Below are 23,650 nucleotides of genomic sequence, written 5' to 3'. Positions count from 1 at the left end.
TGTCATTATGACTTGAGCCAAATATCCATTTAGCAACTTCTAATCTTAGCTATTTAAAAGAATACACACCCTACAAAACCTTTAGTGGCTATTTAATATTTGCCTCAACTTCTTGAATATAATATAAGATTAATCAAACTTCCAAATAGTAAAAGTAGTAAACAGATTTAAAATCAGATTCACGAAGTTCTAAGGATGATAAACAAAAGAGTGAGGTTCAAATGAAATTTAATACCAATCCAAAATAACATAAATTCAGTTCCAAAAACATGGGTTTATGAATGGCATACCAAATATAAAATAATGTACGTTATGAAACTAAAGAATCTTGAAACTTGAATTGTACCTCAAATCTCTATACCTTGCCTCTATGCTTTAAAAGCCTTTTGTTCTTAACTCCCCACTTTCAAATGTCATTATAAACCATAAAATTTGGCTTATCAAGTAGGAACAGTGTCTCCATGTAGTTATACACTTCAAATGAACAATGTGATCTCTCAATCCCAAGATCATTGACGTGTTTTGAGTAGGGATCGTAAACAACAAGTTCATTTTCATATCCTTCTGGAACATTAATTATAGGCTCACCGCTCTTCCGAAATCCTCTTACTAAAGCGTCCTCTTTTGGTGTAAAAGTGAATAGCCTTGTAAACGATTGTTGAACTCTATCCCCAATCATCCATACATCGTAACAAAAATCAATAGCGTGTTTATTTGGACCAAATACAACAAGAGACTCCCCTAGCTTAGACATGGACACGAGGCTTAAACCAAGTGGAAGGGTTACTTCTCTAAACTCTTCACTTGCCATATCAAATGAAATAATAATATTCCTGTTGTTATCATCCACGGAAATCGTATCAGTAGCAAGCCAATAATAAAGTCCATCTATAGCTACCCCGGTATCATAAGTACAAAATCGAATTGATTCACGTGGGAGATTGCCATATGAGCTTCTCCATGCCCCCGTGCTTAATGTGAAAACCTCAACCTCAGGAGGGAAGTGATATACACTTTTCTTATCCTTCCCCATTTGGTCAAGATCATCATCATCATCATAATCATAATCATAATTATCATCATGAAATGTAATATTGACAATCTTAGGGTCATTGGTCTCACGACAACCCCCAAAACCTAAAACGGTTCCATATATGTATTTATTTTCATTAGGCGGCACAACAACACCAACAACTTTTCTAATTGAAATATTCCAAAGAAAAACCAAGTCCCTCTTACGGTCACGCAAACACATTAAACCGTGTGAAGTGCCGATTACCTTAGGACATTCAAGCATCTTAACGTATAGAGGAACCCTCCAAAAAACTTTCTGTTTTGGAAAAGTATCATCATCAACAATTGAAACATATGTGTCGTCACGAATTTCACGCCAACCATGCCCGGGTGCATCATCTCGATCCTTTACAAGTAGATGATGATGCGACTGTGTGCGGGAGTGCTTAATAATAAAATCAGAGCTGTTGATGTGAGACTTCCATGGTTTGGAGACAGATCGGAATCGAATCAACGATTTGACAGGAAGCCGCTTCATGATTTCCTGGTGGATTTCATCAGGTACGCATGACATGTTCCAGTTTGATTATGAAAGACGATGATGGAGTTCTTTCTAGGGTTTACGTAAAAAATAAAATACGATCAAATTAAATATGGGTTTCTATGGTTACTTTACGTAATTTATAAGTATGGGCCGGTGTTGGGTCAATCCTAACAGCATGGATTCATAGCACAATCGCTTGCTGGGTTATTCAAATTTGAAACAGTAGTTATATATATTACTAGGTTACTAACCTATGTAGTACACGAGTGAAAAATAGAAAATTCGTCATGTAAAGAAATTTGATTATATATTTGAATATTATATTATTCGTCTAATAAACACAAATAATTTTAACCGACAATATCGCCTGTTCTTGAAAGTAAATTCATTGAACTTGTCTAAAATCGAAGGATACACAAAGTCTATTAAATCATATACTGGATATAATGAATTGTTAATTAGAAGATCATCGGTAATTTGTACATTCATTTGTCGTCATTTGGACCCCCACCCCCAACATTCCCTTCACCTATATCCAATAAGTAATTCGCAAATTATTATATTTCTTCAACATGTAAGGATTGACATCCAACTGTGAGCCTCGTGTTTTTTTGATAGTTTAAGTACCTTTCACTTTGACAAGATGTAGGAAGAACTTATTGAAGTGTAATTTAAAATAAACACGAACAAAAGTCTATACAATCTATAAGGACACCCCCCCTAAAGCCCAAAATGCTTTGGCGAGTGCCCTTTATAGTAAAACCGTCCAAAGTTTGGGAGAAAAAAGAGCGGTGTTAGAATGTCTTCAGGCTCCTCATGCTCAAAACTTTTTGACTGTCACCCCAATCGAAGGGTTAGGCCAGCACATGTCAGCAGTGGAGTACCGAACAATTCTTAAATATCGTTTAATGATCTCACTGTTCCCGGTTGATGAGCCATACCTGGTCTGTCGTAAGGTTTGTTTAGATAATTTTGGTGAACACGCGATTCATTGCAAAGAACTCTCTGGGTTCAAATATAGACATGATTTGGTCAGAGATGTCCTTTGTGATGTGTTAAAACGGGCGGGAATCTCGGCAAGAAAAGAGGCTCCTGTGAATTTCTTGTCGGCTCCACGTGAAGGAATGTCTACTCTCCGACCAGCAGACATTCTTGTGTTTGGATGTGCGGAGGGGGGGGGGGGGAAGCATGCTTGTGTGGACCTTACTGGGGTGTCCCCTCTTGTCGGGCTCAGGGACACCGGGTTTGTTGCTTGGCATGCCGTGCTAAAGGCAGAAGCAGGAAAAATTGCTAAGCACGAGAAGGCGTGTGTGGAGAATCAACACGCCTTCATTCCTTTTGCTTTTGACACATTTGGGTCTCTTGCCCCCGATGCTGTTGCGTTTCTAAAAAGAGTTCAGCGGGTCGTACACAGTAACTCATCGACGCCGAAGAACGATAACTTTGTTTTAAGTAGGATCGGTTTTGCCATTCAAAAGGGGGTGGCGGCGCAGCTTGTTGCCCGCTTACCTGCCTCTTTATTGTAATTGGAACTATTTCAAACTATTTATTTAACAAAAGCATCATAAATTTAATATTTACAACTCCCTAAATACTTCCTTTTATACAAGGTTTATAATTTAATTTGTAGCATTTCGTTGTTGTCAAAGATTAATATAAAAAAGAACAAATTTGTTTTTTTAATAGCTAAAGGCGTCTCCAATGTTATAAAGAGGTTTGAAACACAAACCACTTATCTCTCTCCTACTCACCCACTAACCCCACACAAACCCACCTTCTCTCTCCCCTCTCCTCTCTTTTTCTTTAAAGAACCATATCGGAATTTCAATACAATTCCTTCAATCTCTCTTTCACTTGGCACATCTCTCCACCTAGATCTTCTCTTTCCTCCAAATAGGACATGATATGCTTTGAAAATCTCCCATTGGAGATGCTCTAATAACTAAACACTTAGGAATATCAATTGGCTTATATGACTTGTTTAACGATTCATAGAGCCATAACTTGTATACACTCCAATATTGACTTGAACTTGTTATGACTTCAACTCAAGATGCTAATAACCCATATGGTATTATAGTATTTTTTTCATAATACCTTACCGGAAACCCGTAATAGTTCAACATCTCCATTGAATTTTTATTTTGATATGGAACCTAAAGAGATTATAAGAAAATTATATAATAATTAAAATCAATACAAACAAAAAGGGAAAAGAAAAAGAATTGTTAATAAAATAATGAATAATATGAGAATCGACTATTAGAGTATCAGATTAAACCTTACCGAAAAATAATTATTCTTCCTTTCTGGAATTGGCGATGATGAAGATAGTAATCCGAAACAGAGAGAGAGAGAGAGAGAGAGAGAGAGAGAGAGAGAGAGAGAGAGAGAAATAGATTATAATGGTTAGGGTTTTCTACCTTAAGATTTATATAATGTAAATGAGATGATTTAGTATGCTTTTGAATTCTAATAATAATTAGAATAATTAATATCATAATTACATTAATAGGTTTATTATGGATTGTTTGACCAGATTGTAAAAATATTTAAGTTATTGTAAATTTTAAAATTTAAAATTGGATATCTTTTTAGTAATAATGAATTTTTAATCATGGTACATTTAGACATTATGGAATGTTTGACCAGTTAAATTTAAAAGTTTAAAATTTAAAACTAAAAATCATTTTAAAAATAATAAGTTTCAATCGTAGTAATGTTACCCATTATGAAATGTTTGACCATTGATTTACAAAATTTACCTTTGAGTTACACTTTAAAGTTTTAAAGTTTATAAAATTATTAAAATAGCATAAAACTTTGAGGTCTATGGTTATAAAATGGTGACACAAAATAAACATAACTAAATGTAATTATGATAAAAAAAACCATATATATATATACATACTTTTGAATGATAAAAAAAGCGTTAATGAAGACAACAGAAAAAAAATGTTATGTTCCAAAATCGAATGGCCATAGAAAATAGCACTAATGAAGACAATACAAACTTTATTTCAATATACATCGTTGGATAAATTAACCTTACAATATTCCAAGGCATGTCAAAATGAAATTACAGTTAGATTTAGATTTAGTGACGATATAAATCATTAAGTTCATAACAATAGGTAAGGGAAATTTAACATCACAAAACATACTTGTATGTATTTAATTAAATGGTGACCAAAGTTTGATTGTTTTGGTTGAAATGTTGATGAAATTTGAATACCTGTATTAAAAAAAGTCAACTTCTCCGGGCAATATGCAGTCATTTCGATGGTATAAATCCCTAAAAATTATACACAGAATTATTTAATTGTTTGGGCTAATTATACACATAAATATCCCCTTAGGAATTTATACACATGCATTAATTATTGTTTGGGCTAACTACCGGGCTAATATTACCCGGTTATACTGTAATATTAAATAGAAAATAGTTACAAATGGGAAAATAACTTCATTATTACCATAGAAAGCAAACGAATATAAGCAAAGATGTTTTGTGGTTACATTAGTTACTCGCTAATTCAAACCAAAAATAATAATGATAATAATTTGCAATGTGAATTCAAACATACATATATATATATATATATATATATATATAGAATTGGTTATCGGAAATATGTGGGTTTTATTTAAGGCATAAATCTTGAATTTAGACATTATTTACATTTACACATAAATAAAATGTAAAGTTTGATGATATTGGAAACTATAAAATCATATATATGTGTCTATTATAATTTTAAAGAAATGTAAATGTCAAATTAAAAAAAAAGATCATTTTACATTAATTAAAAGACATAGCATTTATATTTTAATTCAAATACAAAACCATACAAATACAATCAGAGATAAATGAAAATTTAAAACATGTTTATAAATTATACCATGAGTACAAATAACACATGTTAATTAAAACATAACACTCTAATGAAATCAACATAAAAATGTATTGTCTTATACACATTTGCATAACTAATTTGACAACAAATAGAAACAATATGTGTGTGTGTGTATAATTTATATTGAGTATCATAGTTTTTTATGCCACCGGTTTTTGTAATCTTCAATTTCAATCAAATATTCATTGATAAACGCACGACTGACAGCTGAGCCATAGGAATTTGAGACATAAGCTTTCTCTACGAATGAAAAATATAATAAAAGTAAAAAATTATTATATGTAGTACGTAACGTTTGAAAAACATGAAGAAAAGTCCGTTTTAAGAATTTTTGAAAAAGTAAAACGTCTAATTGTGTCATAAATGTCTTCCAAAGTTGATTTTAAAGAAACGTCATAACTCATAATTAATAAATTAATTAGTGGTCAACATATATTGTAAAAGCTTAAAATCAAACGATTTACATATATAGAAAGTATAAATGGTTTTGAAGTTGGCAAAATATAGTATCATTAATTATGATTATATCATTTTGGTCAAATGGTATAAGATTAAAAGTTTGTTGAGATTGAAGACATTAATATTGATAGTTGCGATTAGAAAATATAAAAAAATATTTTAAATTTATCAATTTCTGTATTTAATAGGATCTAAATTTGTTATACTTGAGACTAAATTGATGGTCAAATTTCGAAACTTATTAAGGAATCTAAATTAATTTTCATAATCAACTGTATTAAATATCTTTTTAGAATTCAAAATTCAAAAAACTTTCTATTTTTTTAAGTAGACTAACTACATAATATATAGTTAAAATAAATAAAAGGTAAATGTAAAGTTTGATAAGATTGAAAACTATAAACATCTTTTAAAATTTTCAAATTGCGTATTTAATATGGTATAAATTTGTTATGCTTAATAGACGGTTATATTAATAAAATACATTTAATATTAATAGGAAATAGTATGTAGGTAATATAAAATTTTAAAACACCATAGAAACTTCACTTAATACAAGAACCATTTAAATAGAATTTGACCTAATAAAAATCATGGAAATGTGAAAATAAATGAAAATCATGGAAAGTTTATTATTGTATTTACATAATTAAAATCATGAAATTATATTAAATAAAATTTGACCAATAATGAAAATCATGAAAATATATTAAATTGGATTTGGCAAAGATATTTTTTAACAAACGGTGAAATTCAAACTCTATAATATATTTTGTAAATTTCATATAAATGATGAGAATTGAATTTTGATATATATATATATATATACACTAGTTTGAGGCCCGTGTCTTACACGTGTAATTGTTGAAAATTTTAAACTTTGACCATTAAGTGAAATACAGTCAACAAATTGATCATATATTGTTAATACAATTGAAATTAAACTAAAATTACAGAAATTACATAACTAAGATTACACAAATATGTTACAAATAGGTAAAACTTCCTTTTACACTACATTTGTTATTGTATTAGTAGATATATATTGTTTTATCAAAGGTCAAAATTTTTAGTCCATGTCTGCATGTAACTCTTAATAAAGTAACAAAAATGGTTGTGCGTGTGACAAAAATGGTTCTCCAAGTACATACAAACTCTAGATAAATGATAATATATATCCATGATAATAATAAAAGAAAAATTCATACAAATAAAATGTCATATCTTTTAATCAATTAATATAATGTCATTTGAGAACATCTCATCAGTTTATCCAAAAAAAAAACATTATTATCCCAAAAACTATATACCTAAACTTTGATGATATAATTATCCTTAGAATCTTTACAAATTTTTAATTGACTTTATATTTTACAATTAAAAATTGTATAATCAAGAAAAATAAAAACCGAAAATTTAAATATAACAAAATGATTTGTTTATTTCATATGAATGTAATTGCCAGGAAATGAAAAATACATAATAGCATTAAAACCATATTCAAATTATAGTGATTATTCTGAGTTAAAATAATATTAGAAGATTTAAAGTTGTATAAAATGAATGTAGTGATTCTTATTTATAATCTTTGAAAGTAGGACTGCCACTGTTAGCCGTAACATGAAACCCAACCCAAGAAAACCCGTATCTGAACCCAAACTAACCTGACCCGAGAATCTCGAACCCAAGAAACTACTAACCCGAACCTGAACCGAAGTAATTCGGGTTGGTTCTTGGGTCCGAATTCTAGGTTTCGGGTCAACCCGAAATTTTTAATTTTAAAAAATCATATGTATTTTTAGGTATTAAAGGCTAAGCTAGCCTTAGCCGCTGACGTTATCAGATTTTAGCCTAAGTCGATTGTTCTCATTCCACATATTAATTAACACTTTACAATTCACTAATCGTCTCTTGTCAATCCATATGGAGAATGCTTATTATATGTAGTAACGGATTTAGTTGGAATAAACTTATAGTTTTAGTGTCATATAATGAAATGACTTAAAAGATAAGGACAATATATGAAAATTGATTGAAAAAAGGTGATGAGGGCTATGGTGTTGACAAGTGGCAAAAGTGGTAAGCTTTTATTAGAATAGATAGATTGAAAATTGAAAATATAAATAAGGAAAATCGGTTTACATATTCCTCCTAATAATATTCCGCTAAAATTATGGAAAGTTTGAAGGAATAAAAAATTTGGGGATTAAGTTGGCATGCTATATACAGAAATTAATTTGAAAATTTAAAGATATTATTTTAAAAAACGAATTTATACCATTTATTTCTAGTTTTTAACAAATTATTTGTTATCGAATTAAAGATTATGTGAATTCGAATTCTCGTCTTTAACCGATTTTTTCGTTAATTAATATAATTACACATTTTTATTCTTGGTTAAATTGAGTTTGTAATATGAAAAAAATCCCAATTTTTTTTGAAATATTAACAATATATGATTAATATAGTATTGATTATTTGAACTACGTAAATAAGGAAAATCGGCATTAATATAATTTAATTAATATTCCCTAAAATTAGGGGATATTTGAAGGAGACTAAAATTAGTGGATTAAGTTGAGCTGTTTAGTTATAGAAATTAAGTTGAAAATTAGGAGATAGTAGATGTTGTGTGTTATATATAGTATTGAAAATTGAAAATATAAATAAGGAAAATCGGTTTACATATTCCTCCTAATAATATTCCGCTAAAATTATGGAAAGTTTGAAGGAATCAAAAATTTGGGGATTAATGCTCTGTTCCCGAGTTTCATTTAACGAGGGGAAGGAAAAGAAAAGAAAATAGGAGAGAAAAGAAATGAAAGTAAAAGTTTATTTTGTGTTCCCGAGTTTAAGGGGAGGGAAAGGAAAATAAAGGATTTTAAATATTTTATGTGTTCCCGAGTTGGGAGGAAAAGAAAAGAAAATTATAATTTTACAATTATACCCTTTAGTAAAACTAAAATAGAAAATACATTGGATAACATTTGTTTGGTTCCGGTTTGGTCTTACGGTTTTTATTAAGCCTTTATACAAGATGCATAATATACAAATAAACTGTCATATATATATATATATACATATATATATAGGTTATGCCCAAACTCCATATGGTGTCAGGTGGCCATAATACAACCTGAAAAGTTGTTTAGTATCCAGAACAACCAAAATATAAACAATGTGCAATCGAAATACATAAAAGTGAAGAATAAATAGAAAGCCTAGACGATTAACAAACTTATAGCATCTATCAATAAAGATAGCAGTAGCCTATAAAGCCAACAATCCTTATAATATGGATACTAACCAATAATTCAACATAACAAATTGAAAACATTTTTTCCAGCATAACACACTCTTTTATGTATTAACTTCATACAATCTGACCAACATGATACTGTTGTTAAAAATAACAGAACATTCACATATACACTCCATGTTCATTATCAGATTTAATTTAAGAAAAATTCAAGCTTATTATCATGTGTACAGTTTTGACGTTACAAGTAAACCTAGCCGAGCCCAAGCTTGACTAGGCTCGACTCGACTCGTTTCAAGCTTCTTTTCTAAAGCTTGAGCTTGACTCGTGAGTTGTTTTTTCAAGTTTGGGCTCACCTCGTTTACTAATTAATAGTTTAATTACATTTTATTTTTAATCATTTATAATCAAGTAACTAAACTTATATTATAATTGGTTTAAGAAAACTATGACATCACAGGTAGGGATGAGATCGGGATCGTACCGGTACCGACCGGTCCCAGTCCCGAAAATCTCGAATTCTTGGTACCGGTACCGGTACCGAAATATTCGGTTTAAGAAAACTATGATATCACAGGTAGGGATGAGATCGGGATCGTACCGGTACCGACCGGTCCCAGTCCCGAAAATCTCGAATTCTTGGTTCCGGTACTGGTACCGAAATATTCGGTTCGGTACCGGTACCGGTACAAAACAGAGACGGTACCGGGATTGAAGGTAAAAATTCAGAAAATACCAGTCCCGGTCCAGTACCGGTACCGAAACTCAAAACTTTGGTACCGATTTGGTACCGACGGTACCAAATCGGTATTGATTTCGGTACCGGTACCGGTACCGATTTTGCTCATCCCTAATCACAAGTTGCTTTATAGGGATAGCAATGACAAAGTATATTAAAGTAAAAAATAAAACTAAATAAGCACAACAACCATTAAAAAAAGAAATCTTTAACCAATAACTGCTTTCAAGATCCATGAACAAAAAGTCAAATAAACAAGAAAGAAATAAAAAGGTCACAAATGTACTAAGTTACCAAACAGAATCATAACTTTTACTAGATAAATGCATTCTTAACTCCCTTAATTACTTAAACCCATCATACCTTTCAGCAATCGCAACCGCATATTAGGAGAACAACTAAATAATGATCTTGCTTTAGCTTGATTCTCCACCAAATAATTGAAAGCCAGTGGTATTTCATCAGGTCCCAAACCCATCGGTTCCAATTCTTTAATAATTTCATCACCCATGTGCTCACGATGATTAACTCTTTCAAGTATTTTGTTGCTCTCCTGAATAATTTTATTACCTTCAGCAATAGCATTAGCCACACTGCCAACACCATTCATAATCAATGAGGTCAAACCATCATCTTCTTGTTCGACTTTTCTTTTTCTACTCTTACATTTCTTTGCACTTGAATATTTCTCAGGTAGAGAAGACGTAAGATCAACCACATGAACATCATCATCAAGATTGTATTGGCTCTCTAGAATTACATCATTGACAGTTAAGAAGTCATCTAGTTCTGGAGGTGTTTCTGTGTTACTGCCATCATCCTTCTGGAATCGGGCGTTTCTTTCTTTAGCAGTTTCAGCTTGTGCACCGGATGCCCTATCCTTTCCAAATAAATCTAGCATTTCATGATAGTTTGTGACTTTCTTCGTCTTCAACACTCCAGCTTTTGGCTTTGACTATTAAACAAAATCAAGATAATTAAAATAATGAACGATAATCGGAATATTCAAGTAAATAATTAAAAAAACTTACTTCTATTAGTTTTTTCCAGACTTCCTCCTCCGCTTCAATTAGTTTAGTTTTAGGATTCCATGAGAATCCACTTAATGACGTTCCGTTAAACATATCATACCAAGCAGAAAAACGACTTTTCAACGTTTTTAAACGATTCTTCAAATGACTTTTGGTAAACGTCATTTGAAGATTTGTGCTAAGCTCCGCAACCATATTTTTTTATGCTTGTGGAGTAAAATTTCCACCAATCCTGTAACCGTTGATCTGTTGCGTTATCATGGATTGTATGAATGCATTATCCATAGTTTTTGTCCACATCATGTTTTCTTTCTCACTGGTATTTTCACTGGCGTCATGCTTGCTCATGATGACTTGCAATTTGTAAATATAATAATAGTTAATAATACAAATTCGACAAGAATACATTGTTATAACAATTAAAAAACTTGCAATTGATAAATGTAATAGTAATTATAAATAATACAAAAACCAAATAACATAAATATTCCCGAAAACCAATCAATACAATGCCAAAAACAAACTATTCTAAAACTATTCTGACATATCTAATTCATCTTCTTGAAACATCAAATTGTTAGTCCACATTTGATTTGCAATTGAGTTCCTTAATTGGTCGGCTTCGGTACTACTCTCTCGTATGCCTCTAGTACTATGACGTTCTTCCTCTACGGGTCCATTTAACACCTCATGTAGGACTTCATCTTCAAGATCTTTGTCACGGTCTTCCTCTAGTAAAAAGTTGTGTAATATACAACATGCCAAAAAGATGTCCGACTGTGTTTGACAAGAGTAAAATGGTTCTGCTGTACTTCTAATGATAGAAAACCTCCTTTTTAAGACACCAAATGCCCGTTCAATTGCGTTACGTAATGGTGCATGGCGAAGGTTGAACAACTCCTTTGAGTTCTCCGGGGCACGAGTAGAGTACTCTTTCAAGTAATACCTAACACCTCTATACGATGTCATTAATGAGGTTGTATGAGGCAAACCCGCATCTACTAGACAATATTTACCTATAATTAAATTGTAATTAGTATTATTTTAAAATATTATAACAATTAAGTAAATTTTGGTTGAGATTTTACCTGTTGGAATTATTAGTTTATCATCTCTACCAAGTGTATTTTTTATTATTCTTGAGTCTGATGCAGTCCCCTCCCAACCAGTTAAAACATATGTAAATTTCAAGTCAAATGTACAAAAGCTGCAAGTACATTTATTGTTGGGTATCCTTTACGACCACGATATCCGGTGGCATCTTTGTTTGGTACTTTGACACGAACATGTGTTCCATCAATTGCCCTTATACAATCCTTGAAAAAAGGGTAAAATCTCTTTTTCTCTTGAATTTCTTTCGGGACAATATCACCTTTTGGTTGTTGAATATAATGACTTTCTAGCGATATAATCGCCCGCAAAACTCTATGGAAGCATCGACTAGTTGTTGATCTAGAACGACGATATATCCAAGAGGCTAACCTATTTCTCATGTCATTACCTACAATATGCAAGAATCTTGCAACTTGCTCTTCAACGGACATTCGTTGAGTAGGTTGAAGATCACCGTCATGCTTTAAGATATTGCACAATGTCATATAAGCTCTCTCACTCATACGAATAAGTTCACGACATTTACCGCTGTTTGAAAGGTCATGTAACATCTCTTCTCGTACATATTGTCGTTGTAAAACTACATCTCTAGTAGGTATATTAGCATGTTTTTTGGTAGACAATCTATGTCGTGTAATGAAAGCTACCAATAAGCATATTAGGCTAGCTGCTTGCAATTGTCTAGCTCGCACAACATGAATAATATGGAGTATTTGATCACGAAGTGTTTGATCATCCATAACAATGTGCCAAATTCACTTTAAAAAATTAAAAACGAAACATCTATGAATATTTAAGGATGCTTAATTATTAGGAGTAAAACCCGGAGTAATAAACTTAAAAAATAATTAACCTAGATTTCTATGAATTATAAACGAAAAGCCTAACCATGTCCAATCATAATATAACTATTTTTATTATACATTTTTTTACTATTTTTTATTTAATTTAATATAACTCATGATGTTTTTAAAGAAAGAGCATTTAACTTTTGGTTAGTTAAATTGCCATTAAGTGGAGGGGTGTTCATCGAATCGGATATTGGTTATTTGGGTTTTTTGGATCGGTTAGTTCGGATTTGAAATTTTTTTCCTTGGATCCGAAACCTAACCGATCCGAATTCATAATTCGCTAACTGAACAGATATCATCAGAATTCAACCCAGATCAGTTTCGGTTAAAATCTGAAACACCCGAAATGAACCAAAAAATCTGAATCTTTGTAAAGTTATAAATAGACAAATAGTTAATCCAAGTTGTATGTTTCATCGAAACTTGGAATAAAATACTATCTTTAATAAAATATGTTTTGATTGCAAAATAAGTTCAGTGTTATGTGAGTAGTATCGTTATTCATTAGTATTTAAATGCTTGTGATTTTGCCACCATGAGTAATTTCTTATAGTTCTTTATCATTTTAATATTACAATGCTACTATCCTCGTGACTCACAAATAATCAGACCGTGGACTTTATGAAACCTAATTAACAAAACAATAAGAATGTCTGACGCACTTGCCGACTCTTTGCATATATCTTATAGGGCAAATCAATGAATAACCAATTAAAAATTGAACTAACCTGATTGAGATTGAAGTTCAGGAATTTTCAATTGCGCCAAAAGTTGTGCAATCTTTGCGTCAAAAAACTAATGGAATATGGAACGTGAGGAATTTAGATAATTGTGCTTATTTAAATTGAACTGATAAGGTAAGAGGGTAGTTTGGGAATTGAAATATAGTTAAAATTAATATGTATATTTTCTTCTCAAATCTCTTCAATTTGGGAATATGATATTTGGAACAAATTTTCTACCTTTTTCCCTCACCTCCCCTCCCATTCTCTCTTTAAAAATTCTCTGAAACATGACTGTTTTACATTTTCCTCTTATTTCCTTCCCCCCCCCCCCCCTGTTAAATGAGACTCGGGAACACGGTGTAAGTTGACATGTTATATATAGAAATTAATTTGAAAATTTAAAGATATTATTTTAAAAAACGAATTTATACCATTTATTTCTAGTCTTTAACCAATTATGTGTTATCGAATTCAGGATTATGTGAATTCGAATTCTCGTCTTTAACCGATTTGTTCATTAATTAATATAATTACACATTTTTATTTTTGGTTAAATTGAGTTTGTAATATGAAAAAAAATCCCAAATTTTTTTGAAATATTAACAATATATGATAAATATAGTATTGATTATTTGAACTACGTAATAAGGAAAATCGGCACTAATATAATTTAAATAATATTCCCCTAAAATTAGGGGATATTTGAAGGACACTAAAATTAGGGGATTAAGTTGAGCTGTTTAGTTATAGAAATTAAGTTAAAAATTTAAAGATATTATTTAAAAAAACGAATTTATACCATTTATTTCTCGTCTTTAACCGATTATGTGTTATCGAATTCAGGATTATGTGAATTCGAATTCTCGTCTTTAACTGATTTTTTCGTTAATTAATATAATTACACATCTTTATTTTTGGTTAAAATGAGTTTGTAATATGAAAAAATAAAATCCCAAATTTTTTTGAAATATTAACAATATATGATAAATATAGTATTGATTATTTGAACTACGTAAATAAGAAAAATCAGCACTAATATAATTTAAATAATATTCCCCTAAAATTAGGGGATATTTGAAGTGTACTAAAATTAGGGGATTAAGTTGACTAGTTTAGTTATAGAAATTAATTTGAAAATTGAAAGATATCTTCCATATAAAAGTGTAGGTTAATTAATATAATTACAAATTTTTTTAAAAACAAATTATTAGTAATATTAACATTAAATTTATATTTATATATATTGATATAACACATAATATAATGATTTGTATTGTGTTTTGAGATATTGAAACCGAAATTAGTGGGAGTTGTTTTGTTTTAATTAAAAGTAAGTTTTTAATTAAAAGTTAACATTATAAAAAGTTATATTTTAATATTATTCCGTATCAAAATTTGTAACCGAAAAAAAAAATTAGGTGGTAGTTGTACATGATTAGCACCTTCTTAAAGCCTTCAACTTGTTGTTGCAAAGTCCACACCATGGTGCATAGACATTAGTTCCGGGGACTGGCTCGACGTTAGTTTCGGGGACATTAGTTTTGTTAATAAAATAAGGGACCTGCTATGACTTGATATGTGGTTTTAGCTTTCCATCCTGGAGTAAATATTAATGAGCAGTGGTGTTATATCATTTCAATACTAATAATACCAATCAATAGTAACAATAATAACAAAATCTTTAAATATATACCATAAAGTCCTTCAACCAAGGAGCAATATGACTGGCTTGCATGTTTAGGCTAACATATTTGTCACCTTTAGAGTCTTGTATCATGAGAACGGTTGATTGATCGGCGTCAACTCCAAAATACTGCAGGTTAACATATGATTAGGAGTGAAATATGCAATATTGAAACCCGGATTAAAATATAATCAGGTTAATATATCGGAGCAGGACACCATTTGAAAAGATATAAACAGAAGACCACATATTACCACATTGAAAAACATCTAATTGAATATTTCACAATTTGACTGGTTCCATCGGGTTTTGGGTAGGGTAGGGTAGGATCGGGTTTTGACCGGGTATTGCAGGAACTGTTCCGGTTCGGGTACAGTTCTCGAGGGAAAACCAAAACCTGGTCCGTATCCGCGGGTAGGGTCGGGTCGGGTCCGGTTCCGGGTAGGAACCGCCAGGTCGGGTCCGGAACCGGTTCTTTTGTGCACCTCTACTTATGACAAAGCTGTATACAATTAGATAATATTAACTGTAATTTATTCTAAATAACTGAGTCATTAATAAGTGTTATTGTGACTTATGAATATTTGGCATAAGAATTAACCATGCTAACCTAGATTACATATGTGTTTCAAGTAGAGTTAATTGTTGAAAACTAATCTTATTTAAGTATATGAACTTGTGCACTACAAAGTTGTTAGGGTAAAGGTTGGTTTATTGTTTAGTTTATATTTTGGTTATCATTTACACTGTATGAAAGATATCATATATAAATAAAGTTCTAAATTACATCAATCTAAAATAGGGGACCTGCTATTATTTTGAATCATATATTCAGAAGTTTTGCATCCTATTATGCTTATAACCCTATTAATTACTTACTTCATACGAATCGGAATGAATGATTAAAATATTAAAAGAAAAAGGATAAAATATAGGGTTAGAAAAATAGACAGGGATACATACAACGCCGGTGGCACTAACTGGGAGACAGAAAACTTCTGATCCGTTATGTAATCCCTCGTTAACAGATCTGACACAAAACATAACAGATGTAACATATTAATTAATCAGGTCAAACAAACAAATTAGGGCGAATTGAATATGAATATAATAGTGAATCGAAATTAATTGAAAGAACCTTTGGCTTTCTTGCTGATATCGGAGAATAGTGGATGGATGTGTGGAAACCGGAAAGAGGTCGTGGAGTGGTGGTGCGGGCTGTTGTGGTAGTGGCGGCCGTGGAGGGGGCGGTTCATGGAAACAGGAGAAGAGTCAGAGCAGGATTAACATATCATTAGGTTAACATATTGGAGATTTGGGTGCCGGCAGACCATGGAGAGGGGGATGGATGACTTAGTGGGAGAGTTTTGTGATTTAGGGTTTAGAAAGGAATAAAAGATACGAATCAGAATAACATTAAACTGGGTGGGTAATGACCCATAGGATTCATATTTTAAAAATGGGTTAAAAAATCTAAGAAGTGATGAGAGCTTGACAAGTGGCACTTAGTGGTAGTCTTTTATTAGAGGAGTTAGATGACATTTGAATGGGGTAAATTGGTTTCTAAAATGTCATATTAATTGTGTATAAATCTAAAAATGTAACGTAAGATAATATAGGAAAGTATAATAACGTTTTAAATTGCGTTGACATTGGTAAATTAATTGGACTTTGACCAACAACAATATAAGATTGATTATCTTATTATAGATAATTTAATGTCTTGTAGAATAATCAACTAAATTTCATTTCCGGATTATATAATAATCAATTGAATTACATAAATTGTGAAAAATAAATAAATACATGAATACTTACAGAAATATACATTAATATTAAACAAAAATAAAAGGCATCTTATCAAACAATCCTCAATCCATGAAATTAATTAGCTATATAAAGTTGGGGACAATAACCTGAAATGATAAAATTAAATATTAGTATCACATAATTAATAAATTACAAATTATGGAAGATTTGAATCATGTGAAAAAATGTAAAATTGATGCTAGAAGTTACAACCGGAAAATTTGAATCGCGTTACCGGAAAAACGAAATAGTGAAGATCTCCACTGAATCTTCGATTTTGATATATAATCTAAAGAGATTATAAGAAAAACAAATCATATAATTATTAATATAAATACAAAGAAAAACATAAAACATAAAACAAAAATAATTGTAATTGATATAAAACATCATGCTTGGGAATGCAAGACTTCCGTACATAGGTTTGAATTCTATTACCCTGAAACATTAATATTAACATTAGTAAAAAATTTTATGAATGATATAGAAAAATTAAGAATTTGTAAGAATACCATTTCGTCTTGCACAATCATTTCGATCGACCAATCCTCCTCGGGCTTTGAATTATCCTTCAGACGCCAATACACTTTGAGGATACACTCACTGTTAAGAACATCAAGTTGGTTCAACATGATGATATTTGTTGGCTTCATCTTGTTATGGTGAGAAATAAAAAATATACAAAACATTAATATCTGAACAATAACAATTTTAAGCCAAAAAATAAAAAAAAACCATGGAGGATATAAACAGAAGAAAAATTATAAAACTTAGAAACAGAGATAATCGTTTTTGCTAAAGCGGGGTTGATAGTGTATGAATTACCCTATGAAAGACAAGTATTTATACGGATTGAACTTTGGTAGAATGGATTATAGAAGGAATGTATATAGAGAATTAATTAGAAACAAAAATTAGGGAATTTAAATTAAACCTAAATTAAGGTAGAAATTAGGCAATTAGGATTAATGAATTTTGAAAATTTTAGGGTATATCTATATTGTTATTTGAAAATTTTAGTCGATTAGGTTTAATTTACAATAATATAATTAATCATCAACTATAATACCGTATATCTAATATATAAAATTATATTATTAATATTAACACAATTTTATCAATTTAACACAAATTGGTTTTTATTTTTTACTAATAACACAATTTTAATATAATTGAACATCGATTACAATATTATCAATTAGAATATTTAAAAGTAAATTGTTTACAACTCAGAATTCCTCTATTTAACATCAGTCAACGGGTCAACATGCTTATTTATAGTAAACATTAAAAGGGCTTAATCAATTCCTTAATCATCAAATCCTTAATCAAATGAATTACAAAAATTAATAAAATACACAACTTCCGTAATTAAATAATTTTGGTGATACTAAATAGAGTAATTCTGTATTTATAGTAAATGGGTCAACAATAATTAAATAGTTAATAGTAAATGGGTCAACATCCGTAATTAAAGATCCGTGTTTTTAGTAAACTTTAAGTATGGTTAATCAAATAGTTAATAGTTAATCAAATAATAAACAATAATTAAATAAAATATAGAAATTCCATAATTAAAGAATTCTTGAATCAAATGGGTAATTCATTCCTAAATTCCTAAAATTTATATTTATATAATTCAATTGGTGAAATTCATAAATTTTCATAAATATAATATTAGAACCAATTATACTAAAGCGAAATTGATAATATTCGTATATTGAATCTTGTAACATCTGTGTATTGAATCATATTGATGAATTATCAATTAATTATCTAAATTATGTATTATCTAAATTACATTAAAGATGGTGGGAAACATAATTATGTGAATGAAATCAATCAAAATTAAAAAATTTCATGAATTTTTAAAATTATAATATTAGAACAAATTATATTTAAATCTGTATATATTTAATCCTATTGATGAAATATCAATTAACTATCTAAATTATCTATTATCTAAAACAAAAAATTTAAAAATTAATTCATTATGAAATTTGTGAACGACAAAAAGATCTTATATCAACCAAAGACATTCAAATTTGTGAATGAAATCAATCAAAATTAAAAAAAAAATATTAATTTTAAAAGATAACTACAATTCGTAATTAATTATGAGTTATAATTAGTAAGTTGAAAGATAATTATAAAAGATTGAAGATTAAAGATTAAATAAAAAATGAAAGAGAATGATTAAATAGAATTAAATGTATCTTATTTAAATTTATAATTGATTTATTTTATTAAAATGAAAATTAGAGAAGTGATTCATATACATGGAAACTATAATCAACAACCAATAGGAAGGAATGAAATGAACTTAAAGCTTATTGCTTTAATAGTATAGTTAGATTAGTTTAACAAATATTATTAACTAGGTTACTAACTTGTGTGCTACACGAGTGGAATTAAAAAATTCGTCAAGAATAAAAATCTTATTATGTATTTAAATATTAAAATTTTTATTTAAATATTAATTTTAAAATGTTTTTTATAGCTTCACACAAGATTTTTTTAATTTTTTATTTACTTTGCTAAAATTTTGCATGTAGGTAATTAACATTATAAACACTTATATTTGGCCAACGAAAAAAATTAATGATTTATCATGACAACTTATTTTCAAATGGCAACATTATTTATAATTGAAGTCATTCTCAAATAACAATATAATTTGAAACATATATAGTTACATATAATGATATTACATCGTAAAATGATTACAAAAACAAAATTAAAACTATAATACATAAACTTTCAATTACATGTTTCTTATATAAATTACTTGATTAGAGAAAATAAGAAATTTAGGTTTATACTTATAGAAACTAATTAAAGTCGGTTAGTGTTATCAAATAAACAAAAACATAACCAAAGTTTTAGTAATAAAAAAAAACGAATTCACAATATCCATCTATAAGACTATCCCAACCATTGTTTCCTGGCCACACATGTATTTATAGGTATATCAAATTTATGAGGATATTCCGATTGATACTTTTGGCTTGATTTCATAATATCCATATGCATAAATATTTCACTCTCCATAAAAATAAAAATTAAGTTATGCATGTGAAGCTCCCCTTTATAAAAATAAAGATTATTTGAGCAATGCGTACATATTATATGTGAAAAAAATGAATAATGATATATGATTCACAAATATGTAAAATAAAATCCTTGTATACAAAATTTGAAGATTTTTTTGTTGTTTTTGCATTATATTTTTGTCCAATATTAATAGTTGTAGATTGCCTTTATTTTTACTCAAAGATGATGAAATATATAGTTGCTCATGCAAGAAACTGTATATCTAAAAAACAAAACAACTACAAATAAAGTGTCACTGACTCTTATATATTTAAAGAAAAGAATATATTCAATGACTTTTCTATGATCATACTTTGCATATTTGTTCTGACTTTTAATATAAAGAATTTTTGTTCACAAATATGTAAAAGGCCTCTTTGTATACAACATTTGAATTTTTACCTAGTTTTTTTTCACATTTATCCAATATTAATAGTTTTAGGTTGTCTGGTTTCTAACGTGGACCTGGCCGTCATGATTCAAGTCAAAAGCATCGGCGAGATGTGTGCCTACGTGTCGTTACTAGAGTACAACAACATCGAGGGTATGATTATGCTGTCTGAGCTCTCATGGCGTCGTATTAGGAGTATCAACAGCTTGATTAAGGTGGGGCGTACAGAGCCTGTGATGGTGCTGCATGGGGATGAAGAGAAAGGGTATGTGAATCTTAGTAAGAGGAGGGTGTCTGAAGAGGATATCCAGATTTGTTAGTGCACGGTTTTGCGTCTAGAGTCTTTGTATTTATCGTTAATGTTTATTTGATGATTAATGTAATATTTAATGTTTATATTTAACTAGTTCGTTAAGGTTAAGTCTAGTTCGCTAGGAATGTTAGCGAACTAAGACTAGTTCGTTAAGTTAAGTCTAGTTCGCTAGGAATGTTAGCGAACTAAGACATTATTATGTATTCCCTCCTGATTCGTTAGGGGATGTTAACGAATCAGGGGGTGGTTCGTTAAGTTAAATTATGTAACGAAGGGGAAGCTGGTTCGCTAGGGTATGTTAGCGAACCAGGTCGCCTTCTATATATAGTGAACAACTGTTCACTTGTAAGAGTTTTTTAGAAGAGAGAGATATAACATTATTCAGAAAAGTTTTAAAGTATTTACTCTCTCTCTCTCTCTCAAGCTTCACATTAACGTTATTACACATACATAACATTAAATCAAGGTTAATTATGAGCTAGATCTATAAACGTATTGATAGTATAGATTCGGATCTAAGATCCGTTGATTGTTATTGATACGAGTCTCAACAAGTGGTATCAGAGCTGTTGGTGCTCGTTTTACACTTGATTTGGTGTTCTATTTATTTCATTTTTGTTAGTTTTCGATTTTATTTGATCTTGAATCAATTTGTGTTTATTTTGGTTGAAATATGGACGAATTGGATTGAATTCGTGTTGATTAAGGTATTGTAGAGTTTTGGTTAAGAGGAATTGATGTTTGATTTGGATTTGTGTGGTTTGGTTTTGATTTCGGTTTAAGTCCGAAACAGGGGTGTGGTTTTTGGTTAATTTGGATTGGTTATCGAGGATAATTGATTACGAGGTTTTGTGTATTGGATTCGGAATTGGTTTAGGAGAATTTTGATTGGTTATTTGTGAGATTTGGTTGAGTAACGAGGTTATATTACGAATTTGGTATTTCTGGGTTAATCTTCATAATTTCTGGAAATGAGTTTGAAGATTTGAAGATTTGAAGATGAATGTGATTCATTATCTTCTTCATGGTGATTCGCTATATGTTTCACTGTGATTCGTTATCAACAGTGCTAATTCGTTATCTTATTCGTTAGCCAATTCGTGTGAGTTATTGATTCGTGTTATCTAGTTCGTTAACTAGATTAACCGATTCGTGTGACACGTGTTCTTCTTGGGATTTGTGTCATAACAACCTTTGCCACGTGGCATAAGGTGTCAGAGTTTGTTACAAACGGTTGTAACAACCTGATTCGTTATAGTATAATTCGCTATAGTGTTGATTCGCTATCAACTGTAGCTGATTCGTTATCTTAATTCGCTAAGCACTTCTTAGTGATTCGCTAAGTTTATTTTGGCGATTCGTTATTAATTATCATTTGATTCGCTAAACTAATCCTGTGCAATTCGTTTTGGTCAATTCGTTAAGTTGACTTGGTCAATTCGTTTGGTCAATTCGTTTGGTCAATTCGCTAAGTTGACTTGTGATTCGTTAAACCTTCATCTCATTCGTTATCTGTTTCGCCAGTTGAGTGATTCGTTAACCTTATTTGTAATTCGTTAAGTTGACTCGTTCAGTTGACTTTTGATTCGTTAAGATAATTCGTTATTGATTCGCTACACTATTCACAGTTCGTTATATTTGTTTATTGATTCGCTACACTTGATTCGCTATAACTGTTCACATTCTTTAAATTTTTGAATCGTTTAAAAAAATGGCTGGTATGTATGCATTGGCGTCTCAAAACATGTTGATGCAACAAATGTTACAACTTGATACCGAGATAGGTTCACATTCCAAATGTCCGAGATTGATGAAGTTCAGTGACTTTGCCAAGTGGGTACCTCGGTTTCGTGCACATTTGGGATCTGTTCATCCTGACTGCTCATATTGTCTTGATGAAGTTTATGTTGCACCAATGATTGGTGATGATACTATTGGGTATACTCCTAAAGCCGTTTCTCAATACTCACAAGAAGATAAGAAAGCTTTAGAAATCGAGATAAAAGCATATTCTACTTTGACTATGGCATTACCAGAAAATATCTTTCATCAAGTTGATAGTATCAAGAGATGTGCATCTTTATTTCAACATCTGCGTATGAGAAGCATGGGAAACACAGCGGAGAGTAAGAAAGTGATGCTCAAGTTTCAGTTTCGAAACTTTAATTTATTAAAAGGAGAAACATTTGAAGAGATGACTACAAGATTTAGTCATTTAATTGCTGAAATGGACAAGATGAAAATGGAAATTTCTGAAAGAGATAAAATTGACACTATTAAAAGTGTGCTTCCAAGTTCATACTCAACATTTCTAATGGTTTTGAAAGAGAATGATTATTTTCTGAATGAAGACTTGACGACACTTGAATTCCTACAAAAGATCGAAGCTAGAGAATATGATCTTAAGTGTCAAAAATCCTCCAAAGAAAATCAAGATCCTGCTTTCTATGGTGGAAGTATGCCTCTTAGTTCAACAATATCTCCAATCACTGCTTTTCTTACTCATGCGGCAAGTGAAAAAGAATCAACAGTGTTTAATAATCCAAAAGTTTGTTTCTACTCTGCTGATAATTCGGGTGGTTCTGGAAGTTCGACAAGTACCAATCCATTTGCTACACCACCTAGTGTTAATATGAAGGAAGCTGAGCAAAACTTTGCTTTTCTGACGGCTTTTATGTCTTCATATGAAAACTTAGTGAGTAGTAAAA

At 30.4% G+C, this 23,650-nt stretch overlaps 1 protein-coding gene across 1 annotated transcript; it reads right to left on the bottom strand.

The window, feature by feature from the left end:
* Positions 1–406: 406 nt before the first annotated feature.
* Positions 407–1,588, bottom strand: LOC143529766 (putative F-box protein At3g52320). The gene has a single exon (XM_077025486.1). It carries the CDS (start codon positions 1,586–1,588, stop codon positions 407–409), a length of 1,182 nt encoding a protein of 393 aa, XP_076881601.1.
* Positions 1,589–23,650: the final 22,062 nt, after the last annotated feature.

The sequence above is a fragment of the Bidens hawaiensis genome, unplaced genomic scaffold (genome assembly GCF_021521415.1).
Source record: "Bidens hawaiensis isolate Kalapana, Puna unplaced genomic scaffold, B.hawaiensis_p1.1 tig00000636_1, whole genome shotgun sequence".
Taxonomy (NCBI): Eukaryota; Viridiplantae; Streptophyta; class Magnoliopsida; order Asterales; family Asteraceae; genus Bidens; species Bidens hawaiensis.
Note: the sequence above shows the minus strand (reverse complement) of the source record. Positions and strands in the feature narration are given on the sequence as shown.

Excerpts from the sequence above, each read along its gene's own strand:
- LOC143529766 (XM_077025486.1), bottom strand. The coding sequence starts at position 1,588 with ATGTCATGCGTACCTGATGAAATCCACCAGGAAATCATGAAGCGGCTT.